The sequence below is a fragment of the Bubalus kerabau genome, chromosome 14 (assembly GCF_029407905.1).
Source record: "Bubalus kerabau isolate K-KA32 ecotype Philippines breed swamp buffalo chromosome 14, PCC_UOA_SB_1v2, whole genome shotgun sequence".
In the NCBI taxonomy this organism is placed as follows: domain Eukaryota; kingdom Metazoa; phylum Chordata; class Mammalia; order Artiodactyla; family Bovidae; genus Bubalus; species Bubalus kerabau.
Genome location: NC_073637.1, coordinates 17092491 through 17104814, shown reverse-complemented (window position 1 = coordinate 17104814; position 12324 = coordinate 17092491). Strand labels below are relative to the sequence as shown.

Genomic DNA, 12324 nt, shown 5'->3' with positions numbered 1-12324 from the left:
GTGAGAGTTGGACCATAAAGAAGGCTGAGCGCCAAAGAATTGATACTTCTGAACTGTGGTATTGGAGAAGACCCTTTAGAGTCCCGTGGACAGCAAGGAGCTCAAACCAATCAATCCTACAGGAAATCAATCCTGAATATTCATTGGAAGGACTGATGATGAAAATGAAGCTCCAATACCTTGGCCACCTGATGCGAAGAGCTGACTCATCAGAAAAGACCCTGATGCTGGGAAAGATTGAAGGCAAGAGAAGGACATGACAAAGGACGAGATGATTGGATGGCATCACTGACTCAATGGACGTGAGTCTGAGCAAGCTCTGGTGATAGTGAAGGACAGGGAAGCCTGGTGTGCTGCAGTCCATGCGGTCACAAAGAGTTGGACGCGACTGAGCGACTGAACAACAACAACAAAGGCAAGTGGTTTATTGAATATCTGGGGTTTCTTTCTTCCTTATTTTTTTAAAATTTGTTTTTATTTGGCTGCACTGGGTCTTATTTATGGCACGCTCTGGTGTGGGGCAAGCAGGATCTAGTTCCAAGACCAGACCTCCGATATTGGGAGCCACCAGGACCACCAGGAAAGTCCCTACTGGACATTTTTGAAAAAAGCCCTGGACTTAGAATTGAGAGGCAAACATCTAGAAATACTGGTGTGACTTTGGATTTAACCTCTGAGTATTGGCTTCTTCAAATGTAAATTGGAAAACTGGAGCATTTTTTTCTTGGCGTTGCTTCTCTTAACTTGGATGTAAAGAGACACAAAGGCATTAGCTAAATTACTTGTTCTACCTATTATTATTGACAAAGGAGCTAGAGCAGAGCAGAAACACTCAAAAGATGAATCTGCACACACAAGAGCTTAATAAAATACACCTCAGCGCATCAAAATTGACTGGCCTTATGTGGAAATCTGGTCACTCTGCTTTCCTAAAGCAAGAGTTGAATGGCAAACACCATCAACCTAGTCAGGTTACTTTAAAATAAGCACAAGATGCGTCATCAGAAGCCTCTTAAGAACTCGCAATGTCACGGGTGAGAAGATGTGATTTGGGAAAGGATTTTTAGTCATGAAAAATTAATGCTCTAAGGCCGGAAAGCATGGAAGCGCCACTTTCTCTAATATATTTCTGGGAAATATGCCAAAATTGAAATTATTTTGTGCATTATTTATGGAATTTGATTTGTTTGGATAAAATATGCTGAAGTTCCTTGAGTCAGTGTCATTCTACCCACACTTGGAAACTCAGAAACTTGGACAGCCAGGCTGCGGAAGACCATCACTGCTGAGAAGTATCAAGTATGTGCCCCAAGAAAAAGATTTTGATTCTTCTGTTTACTTAGGTATTTCCTTCTGCTTTGGTTCTCATCAGAGAGACAGAATGTAGCCATTTCAAATTTAAGGAGATAACTGTCTTTATTTTGGTCTTGGTGCTTACTTCACATACCAGAAATGATGAGTGTAAATTACAGTGAAAGGGTTGACTGTCTACATCCAGTTACCATGTTCAACACTCAATCCTACTGATGAAAACATTAAAATTCTAGCTTCTCGGGAAGGGAGCTCTGTCCACGAGGACAGTCTTTAAGAGTAAATGTAGTCACCTGGGGCCAAATGTCACAGTAGCTCACCTCAGGGTGTTGAATCTTCCTTAGAACCCAACTCCCATTTATACAGCTCATAAAGTTAAAAATCTATAATTATCTGTTACTTCAATGTTCAAAATTCCGCTTTCATTAATCATTGCACTAAAATGTCTATGCAGGCATCTTCCAAATCGCTTGGGAAATCTACTTAGCTCATTTCCCACCCCATTACATCAAGCATGTAGTTGAGAACCCTCCTGATTAATCAGAACCTACCTGTTCTCTGACATTTGAAAGGTCCAGGGTGTTGTTTAAAGCAGTTTTTGCAGCTTTGTAAGGTTCCCAAGCATCTGCTAGATTAACCGTGATCCCCATGTAAATACTAATTACCTGAAAGAGGAGACCTTTATTCAGTATTTGTTAAACACCTACTCACTCCAAGGCAAGGGGCTGGGAAAATACAAAGTTATAGGAGACATCACCCACTCTTTCAAGTTTAAATGCCATTCCAGTGAAAAACCAAGACTTTTCAAATATACAGGGAAGTGATTTTACTTATGAGTGCTTGGAAACAAGAGTGACTATTACATGCCGCTATTCATGGAAAAATAACGAAAACAAGGTTTTCTTTTCAAACTGCTGGTTTGTAAGATTCCTAGATGAAGAAAAATGAAAAGGGAGAGAAAAGCAGAGACTCTGACCAGAGTAGTGGTTTTCCCAATTATTTTCATCTCACCTTTATATGACAAATCAAACTAAACTTGTCTCAGAAATTTTTGTGAGAAGAGTGGCATTATGTTTCACATTTCTTTTAAAAATTATATACAACCCTTCTTTATCCCTATTAATATTTTTCTTTAAAATTCTTTACAGTATAGTATTAATCTTTTTGGCTTTTTATGGGCATATTTTTAAAAACTGCTTTATTTTCAGTGTGCCAGGGTGTCTTATCAGGAATGTATCTTGTAAATATCATGTAATTGGACTTTGAACTTCTTTAATGCTAAAAGTATTTCTCAGTATAGTATTACAGTCAGAACTTCTTTGTTAAAACTTAGGCAAATGAAACCAGACTCTCTCAAGTTTTCCTCTTGGCTACTCATCTCCCAGCTCATGGGTATGATTCATTTGTGGACAGGAAGCATCATCTTCTAATTGTAGGCTGTTCTTCTCGACAGTAAAGCTCCTCAGTCAGGTCCCTCATTACAGACAGCCTGTGGCTCAGTAGTTGGTAAGGAGTGAAATAAAATCTGGGCCCTGAAAATGCGATCCAAGTCACCATGCTTTGCTCAAACCTCTATGTGCAAAGAAAATGTTTCACACATATTAAGTGCACTGTCAGTTTTAAACTTTTAAGAATTAACATTTTTAAGCCAAATATGTTTACAAAGTTATAAGCTCATCCCTACAGTAACGTAAACCTTAAGGGCCCACATTAGCTTACAGATAAAACTTATAAAAGCGCAATCCTTATTCACAAAATGACATTAGATAAATTCTGCTGGTTTAGATTTGTAAGACAAACGCTTATGTAACTTAGTTGCACTCTCAGTAGCTAAAGCAAGATCCATTTTAACACATGGTTGTTCTACCTTGAGAGTATTCATTTAAGAAAAAAAACACAAATAGGTGCTTCAGGAAATTTTACTGATTCATTCCTTCATGCTATGATTTGTAATATTCTCAGCTTACTTAAAGTAATTTTACTTAAGGGAGTTTATGTCTCATTATTTCAACATTAGGTTTATAGGCAAAAGGATGGAAAAAAATCAGTTTTCCAACAAGTTTATTATAGAGAAAAAAAGACTAACAGCAATACTTGCCCAATTGTCTGGAAAGTATTTGTCCACTATCTCTCTCATTTTTGCTTGATGGGTATGAAGAATGGAAGGTTCAAAGTAGAGAATAACATACAGCATGGCAGCCTGATTCGCCAGAGCTGTGCTGCGATGTTCTGGCAATGGGTACGCTGAGACCTGCAAGGCAGAGACCAGACCCAGGAGAGACAGATATTAGTGACAGCTGAATTTACATGTGCCAAGTAAATGACCAGTTCTAAGATACATGAACCTCTCAAAAGTCCATCTCTTTGAGGATCCTGGGCACTGGAAGCAATTCTCAGATTATGGCGCCAGTCACTAGGACCTTCTTCCCATCTCTAGCCTCATGACGGTCTCTTGACTGTCCCTGACTTTGCTGCAATTCTAACTCTTTTCCCTTAAAAAAAAAAAAAAAAATCCTATATCTCTTACTATCCAATTTTGTGTCTCTTCCATCACAGAGAAACTCTTATAGAGCTGACTGATTCCACACTCACTGGTGCTATCTTTTACATCCTGTTTATTCTTCAGCTCATTGGCATTTGACCTCCACCATCACCTCAATGGGGTTAAAGACCCTGATGCTGGGAAAGACTGAAGACGAAAGGAGAAGGGGGCAGCAGAGGATGAGATGGTTAGATGCCATCACTGACTCAATGGACATGAATGTGAGCGAATGCCGGGAGACAGCAGAGGACAGAGGAATCTGCTGAGCCAGTCCATGGGGTCACAAAGAGTCGAACATGACTTAGTGACTGAACAACACCTATCACCTCAGTGGAATTTCCTCAGGTCACACATAGCCTCACAGTCATCCATTTCAATGACCTCTTTCTAGCACTCTCATTTAAATTTCCTGAGGACTGAAATTCTCTCCTCCTTTGGTTTCCCAGACACCACTCTCTTCTCAGACTGCTTTGCTGGGTGTTCTCCCTGCCTGAGAAATGCTGCTGAGTCCCAGGGCTCCATTGCCTCAAGCATTAGGAATCTTTGGCTCCACATAGTACACATCACCTTGAGCACCAGAAGAAAGGGAGGCAGTTATTAAGGATAGATACAGCAATGTCCCATGGAATCTGGAGGCAGGAATGTGGTCAGGTTTCAGGAAGGGCCTGGAGCTGTGAACCAGAAAGCCTTCATTATTTCTCCCCGGAATGTGATGCTCAACTGTTTCTTCAGACTGTTGTCCATAAGATGGCAGACTAACGTGGCCCCAAACTCCAAGTTTTGCATGCTGTGGGTAAATCCACGTCCCAAAATCGTTTTTCAGGCCCAATTCCATATTACCTGGAGACAGAGAATCTGATCTATCTTGGGTCAAGTGACCTGCCCTGGTCCAATCAGCCAGGCACAGGGGAGGTGCAGGGCAGGGAGAGGGGTGGCTTCACAGCACAACTACAGCTCAATCCCTGTGTTAATAAAGGTCACAGGGCAGGGAGAAAATCGAAATACGCTGCCTTGAAACATCGACAAAACGGACCACCCAGGAGGCAGAAGGGTTAACAGAAGGGTTAATGACAGACAGTTGAAGAAACAGCATGGGCTTTGAAGTCATACAGGCCTGAATTCAAGTTATGGTTCTGCTACCTACTTATGTGACCTTGTGAAAATTATTTAAGCTCTCTAAGCCTTATTTTCCTCCACAGCAACATAAGGATAATGCTCTTTTGCAAGATTATTATGAACCACAGAGAAAATCGTATATGGAAAAAACCTCCTATGATTCTGGCTCATACTGAATTCTCAATGCTATGCTATACTAAGTCACTTCAGTCGTGTCTGACTCTGTGCGACCCCACAGATGGCAGCCCACCAGGCTCCCCCGTCCCTGGGATTCTCCAGGCAAGAACACTGGAGTGGGTTGCCATTTCCTTCTCCAATGCATGGAAGTGAAAAGTGAAAGTGAAGTCGCTCAGTCATGTCCGACTCTTAGCGACCCCATGGATTGCAGCCTAACAGGCTCCTCCATCCATGGGAAGATGGCATCAAATATTATGGAGACCTGGCATCTGCAGGTAGCTCCTGATTTGAGCTGTCTTTAAAAAAAACAAACTAACTAAAAACTCTTTATGTACACTTAACATATTCATACAAAAAACTAGCAGTCTACCTAAGAACTGTATAGAACAGGTGGGCTCTGTAATAGACGGTATCCAGTCATTACAGGTCCAACTCTTCACGCTCTCTAGTAAAAAAGGAAACAAATATATGAAATTGTGTTTTCTTCAGGAAAAAGAAGTCAAATGGTAACTTTTTGTGGTATTCTCTTAGATCCATGAACAACACACACACTGGAGAGGAAAGTGAGACTTTTCAACCCTGCTCATGCCCCTTCCTTTACCAGGGTGGCCCAAACACCCCTTAGTCATCTGCTGCAATCTTGCTGCCTGTTAACATGCTTCGTGGCACTCTGTGCTTCCCCTAAGATAATACCCATCTTGCTTTACTCTAATTCCTTTGTCTGCCTTCTCTCCTCAGCTACAAGCTCATGATGAGTAGGGACCAGGGCCTGCCTTCATCAGCAGTGGATCCCCATTACTGAACGCACGACAGCCACAAAGTGCACACTCAGCAATCATTTCTGAACTGATGCCTAAAACAATGCATCTTCTCTCCAAATACAGTTCAGATCTCATTTCCTTCTTGAAATCTCTATTTCAAGAGATATTAATCTCTTAATCCCAAAATAATATCCCTCTTTTCTGTACAATTCCAAAGCATAGCCCAGAGGTTTTAAAAGGTTTCTTGCTGTTTTTACTCTTCTGAGCAAGAAGGAAAGAAATAATTGAGGAGGAAGGTAAAATCTATAAGATTTTTAAACTATACTTTTAAGCTATAAAGATAGGTTTAATAATAGATTAAATCCCCACCTGGTTGTAAATATCATCAGATCTCAGCCGACCAATGACCATGCTGATGAAGGTCTCGTTGATAGGCACCCTCTGGAAGTAACTCTCAGGATAGTTGGGTGGTCTTTTGGCCCCTGGTTGGCTGGAATAACCTGTACTTCGAAGCAGCTTACAAATATCATCCATATTCGAATCAGCAGAAGATCGGGCAGCACTGAGCCATGTTCACAATGGGAAATAAAGGGCCAAACAAACCGCATATATTACAAATAAGAAGTCCAGCAAAGCAGAATTTCAGTATAAATTGACTTTATATAGTTTTAGGTATGAGTGGATCAATTTATATCCTTAAGATTCAAAACTATATTTTCAAAAAGCCTGTAATATAGCAAACTTTTAAGATGGGTTCTTGTACGTATGTACAGTTTTATGTAAAGGTCCACGACCGCTTTCCCAAGGGGCAGGATTTGTTTTGGAAGACGGCATTTCTCAAATATAAGGAAGTAACATGATACATACATCATAAATAATACTGCAGCAGGGTGGCAGATGGCATCCCATGATCAAGACACATTGATGTTTCTACAGTAAAATCTATGAACATTCACACAAATGAGATAAATAAAGACAGTCCATAGCCTCATATAGGTGCCAATCAGGTTCTGACTCCAAATTTTGGATTAGGTTAGGTCTTGCTGCCAAAGTGGTTACTCTGTGTGCGTGTGTGTATATGCATATATTTCTGTTGGAGCTCTTTGGATTTCAGAATTGTGGATAAAGAATGTGAACCTACACCAACATTTCATATATTTAAAAATAATTAAAAAAAATAAAGTCAATTTCAAGTGGGATATACCAACTGGTTTTTCTTGGCAAGGTGTACCTTCTACAGAGATTTAATCAAAACATCTGTGATTTTTCTGGTGGTTTGAAGTAGCAAATCTCCAAAGAGACTCAATCTTAGACTTGAAGATGACCTCCTATCTGATGTGAGAATCTCCTTTACTGCAGCTCTGACTTGAAATTGTCTGGTGTCTCTTCAATAATGGATCCTCACATTCTAATCAACTAGCTGTTGTGCCCAAAGGGACAAAGCTGGATTGTCAAAGCTGGGCTTGATGAGCAAACCTCTTTCTTCTTCTTCATGTTACTGTTTTTGTTTTTTCAGGTACTTTCAGAAACAGAGGCAAGACCATTTGAAGCTCATTTAAAAAAATATGGATAGTAAAGAAGCTCATGGTCACACTGATGTGACTGAATTACGCAGCCTCACACCCTGATAGAGCTGAGACGGAACAGGCGAGCTGAGTAGCCCGATTTACTGCTGAGAAGGCAGAGTTCGAAGTGTGGCTGCAAATACAACACCTCCCAGACAATCCCTCTCTGTTGAGGCTCTGACTCTCTGCCCTGTTTATTCTGTCCTAATTTGTAAGTTTGGAAATGTTCATTCTAGCCCACGCTTCTGTAGCCCAAGTTCCTAAATGATTCCTGCTTCTTGGCTATTTCTTTCCTGAATCTTAACTATTTCTGACATTGACCTGGTGTCCAGATTTTGACTCATTATTTCAACAAACTGAAAAATGTGTGTTAGGGACTGAAATCACAATTAGTTAAGGTAGGTCCTGTTTTTAAGCCCTTACTTCTTGAAGTCACATCTCACTGAAAAACCCAAATGAACTTTTTGGCCAACCCAGTACAGTATTTATGAGTGAGAAATCACTTTCAACCTGGCCCTGAATGATAGCTTTTCAAAATGTATCAATCTGAAAATGACAACAGAAGGCTCATTTGTATCCTTACATCTGCCAAGGACTAATGTTTGAAAACTTAAAAAAAAAAAAAAATTCATTAGACTTCCCAAATTTTATCTTTAAGGTAACAGAAATTCAGATTCCTCTTTTAAAAAACTGAGGTACCATCACGGACATGATAATCCATAGATCTCTAAAATCTATAATAGATAAATTATTCCACACATAATACATAGATTATATGATGTATAGTCTATTATGATGATATAAAACACAGAGTGTTATATTTCCACATCATGTATTATGTTCAGCAGTGATAAGAGTCTTATCTTCTGCATTCTAGATGATATTGCTGTTGTTCATAATAAAAGGAGGATAAGAAATCTACACCACACTTTATCAAGAGCAGTGCTTTTGGAGGGCGTGGTCTTAGCTCAGGGATACCTGTATCGATAGTAAGAGACCAGCATTCTCTCTCTAGTTTCTCCTTCAATCTTTTGGTCGATGACCAGAAGCATAACTCCGTATAAGTACAGCGCTTCACACTATAAAAGAAAAAGAGAGGAGCCATGTTCACAGGAGTACACAAGCTTATGCAGCACAGCTGATGGTGGGTAAAAGGAGCCCTTTGCTCTCATTTCTCCTAAAAGCTTTATATTGCAAGGAGAATGCAGGATCCTCCCCTCAAAGGGTCTCATCTTCTGTACAGAATGGGCTTTAAAACATTTATGCAAAGTTTAATTTACAATGACTATCTTTCAGCTGGTCTATTTTTCATATTTTGCTTGGGATACCAAAATAGAATTCCAAGATTATGAGTACCTCTAGATCATTCATTTATTTTACAAATATTTCCTAAGTGATCACCATGTACTAGGTACCAGGCTAGATGTCTAGGATGCAAAAGATAAAGAAGATAGAACTGTTACACCGAGGAAGTATACATAGTCCACATAATCTGCATTTACTTGTACTTCTGTTCAAAGTCTACTATGTTCTAAGTTCAGACAAAGACCTACCAGTTAGATGACAGTTATCAGTTTATTTAGCTTCTCTTTAAAGGATACACTGTATGTATTGGTGACTTACAGGGAAAAAGTAAGTTTGACATTCCTGAATTTTTTATTTTAAACGGTCACTACTACTTACTAGAAGTTGTTTGCCATCTTCATTGAGAAGCACTGTTTCTAAGGTTTGCTGAATATAAACACCTTCATTGAGATCATCTAGATACCTAGAAAAGAAACCCCAGAGCAAGTTATCCATTGAAAATGAAAGGTTAATATCATTGAAGAAGGACAGTAAAGATGTTTAAAAGATTAGGCAATATACCAGGTATTCTGGCCTTCAAATCATTTGTTTCCATTCATGTGCTTTAAGCATAGGTTTGTGAGTAGGAACTCATGATCAGGGCCACAGGTTATTTATGGCCACTCCAAGTAAAAGGAACACTCCTTAGTCCTGATTTATGAATTACAGAAATCTTGGAAATAATGGCATAAGAACATGGAGTAGTTAGCTTAAAAGCTAATGAATAATGAACACTGAAGGGCTAGAAGGAAGACAATATTGTATGGTCACAGATACGAAGGAAGGTTATGGCTACCAATGCTACAAAAATTAAGTTTTTTTTTTCTTCCCCACTTCTCATAGTCAATAAACTAAATTAGGATCAAGACTGAAAGCCAAAGACTTGGTATAAAGCAAGATGATTATAATATTACACAAGAGCAGGACGTGATAATGAAACTCTACCACACTTAAGGTGACTAGTGCCACAGGAAGGAAAAGAAAATTACCTAGGGTATAAGTTAGTAAATTTCTTAGTAACTCAGAAAGATATACATGTTCTTGTATGTCCCTTCTCCCTCTCCACTATTTACTATCAAAATTAGCTATTACTAAATTAGTCAATACCTGTTTAAGTCTACAATATATTTATGCACACTTTGAAATGCTAAATAAAATCTGGTCACAATTTCTATGTTGTTTTCCTGAAATTCTTCATCTAAATCCTGTAGCTCTGGCTTAGATTCCAGTTTGCTTTCACATAATTCTGGACCCTAAAAAGAAAAACACATCAAAGAAAGAGTCAAAAAAACAATACAATTGCTGGTAACAATTTCTAAAGTATCTTTGAAAAATGTGTTCTTATTTATGCCTCTAAAGGGATATAAAAAATTGAAAGCAGAGGAATAGAAAGTAGATAACAGAAGCCTAGATATAAAATCCCCTTGAAGGAGATGGTCTTGAACTGAACCCACAATTTGCATGCTTTTAAGTGTGGCGGACTTCAATGCGAAATAGCATACCAAAGTCATCTTTTAAAAATTTGATTATGTTGTGTTACATTAGGGCTTCTGCACAGTACATTTATATTACTTTTCAAATTAGCTGATATTAAATTTTGTTGCAAAGCTTTTCTTTTTAACTCTTTCTCCATAATTACTTAACATCCCAGTCTCCTGGTTTCCAGAGAAAGCACGCTTTTGTAGAAAAGATTGGTAAGAAAAGCTTTGAGGAAGATTACCTTAAAATAGCTGAAATCAAATATGATATCTCCATATTTCTGTTGATCAGCTCGGTCTTTTAATCTAAATACAGGAGGAATAAACTCAGAGAGCCTCAAAAGTTCAGCAATGATGGCATTGCCACAGGAAACAATCCTTAGGATTGCCTGGCCACACAGGTTATTCTCAGCCAAAAAGTCTACCATCTTGAGGAAAATCAGCTACTCTGGGCCTGGCCACGGGGAATGTGTGACTGGCTTCAGAGCTGGGGTCTGTAAGTCATCAGAGGAAACCAGGTCTGTTGATACATTGGCCACTCCATTAAAGGACCTGCAACAACAACAAAAAAAGTATGAACAATCTCCAGTCCTTTGAAGGAAGGATGTGAAACATATACACAATATTTTTCTTCCAAATTCACTGAAAAAAACTATAATACATAATGACTTCTGATATGGAGGGAGAGCATTTATTTTCCACTCTGCATGTTTTCCTTGTGGAGGGACTTTGCTACATTATTACTCTTGGTCTCTTTCTCAACACTTTATTCATTTCTCTTCATGAGAAAAGACATGATGCGGCTGATCCCAGAGCTTGGGAGAAGGTGTCATAGGGCATGTGTGGGTCCAAGGGAAAGGGTAACTATGTCCTAAAATTTACTAGAATTAGGTGAGGGAACAATCTTTAAAAATGCTTTTTTTCATACGTCAAGTTTGGGAGGTCCTGCTATTGAGACTAATACATGCCTGAGAATTGTGATAGGGTGATTCTAAAGGAAGGACAACTATTTCGCACTAAGCAGTGGAGAGGTTCTGATTAGCAATGTATCTTGAAATGATATCATCAACAAAAACTTATGAAAGTTAAGTTTTATGCCCAACAAAATTGAGAGTGAAACTGCAGTAACTTTGTACTCAATGGACAAACCAAGAATGAGTGCAAAGTAGACCAAGTGCTGTGGAAGGAAAGAATCTAAATTCTTATTGATGTTACTGATTCCTTGATTCAACTGTGGCATTTCCTCACCTTGTAATCCTTGTTAAATGGACCACTTTTATGGTTTATCTACTGTTAACTGGGTTTTGTATTATTTGTAGATGAAAGCATTCTTAATAATATAGATTCACTTGTTCAACAAATATTTATCCAGTGCCTTCTATGTGCGAAACACTGTTTTAGGACCTGCGGCTATTGTAGTGAACATAACTGAGTTCCTGCTCTCATGAAGCCTACATACTACTGGGAGTGGGAAAGAGATAAATAAGAAAATCATGTATCAGGCTGTGACAACGTGTAAAGAAAAGCATGGTAAGGGATGGAGTGTGTGTGATGTTACACAGTTTGTAAAAGTGTCTTTGATAAGATGGTATTTGAGCAGAGATCAGAGGGAGCAAGCTGTAAGGGTATCTGAGGTCTCTAAGATGGTCCTTCCTGTTCATGCTCTGTGTAGGCCTCTTTCCCTGAGTGTGATTTTCCTGATTTCCTTCTAAAGAAGAGAATATGGAGGATGTGAAAATGCCATTTCTGAGATCAGACTGCAAAAAAGACTGTGACTTCTGGCTTGAGAACCCTTTTCAGCTTATGTGTCCTGGGAAAAGCAAGTTGTCAGGGTGTAAGAGAGCCCTGTGGAGGGAGCCCATAGGATGATGGAGAAGTCTGCCACTCACCACTTGAGTAAGCTGGGAAATGGATCCCCCCACCCCCCACCCTCCAACCCAGATCTCAGTTTGTGTTCACAGCTTGACTGCAACCCTCCAAGAGCCCCTGAGCCAAAGGCACCAGCTAAGTGACACAGCTGACTCCTGACC

General features: G+C 39.3%; 1 protein-coding gene across 2 annotated transcripts in view; it reads right to left on the bottom strand.

The window, feature by feature from the left end:
• The window catches only part of WASHC5 (WASH complex subunit 5), a 55056-nt gene that overhangs the window by 38404 nt on the left and 4328 nt on the right, over positions 1-12324 (bottom strand). For both annotated transcript variants that reach the window (XM_055545798.1, XM_055545796.1), the window contains exons 2-8: positions 10537-10846; positions 9924-10069; positions 9156-9240; positions 8451-8551; positions 6277-6469; positions 3410-3562; positions 1863-1976 (exon numbers count right to left, since the gene is read on the bottom strand). In XM_055545798.1, coding sequence (XP_055401773.1) covers positions 1863-1976; positions 3410-3562; positions 6277-6469; positions 8451-8551; positions 9156-9240; positions 9924-10069; positions 10537-10722 — 978 coding nt within the window. In that variant the 5' untranslated portion in view covers positions 10723-10846. The remainder of the gene's footprint in view (positions 1-1862; positions 1977-3409; positions 3563-6276; positions 6470-8450; positions 8552-9155; positions 9241-9923; positions 10070-10536; positions 10847-12324) is intronic.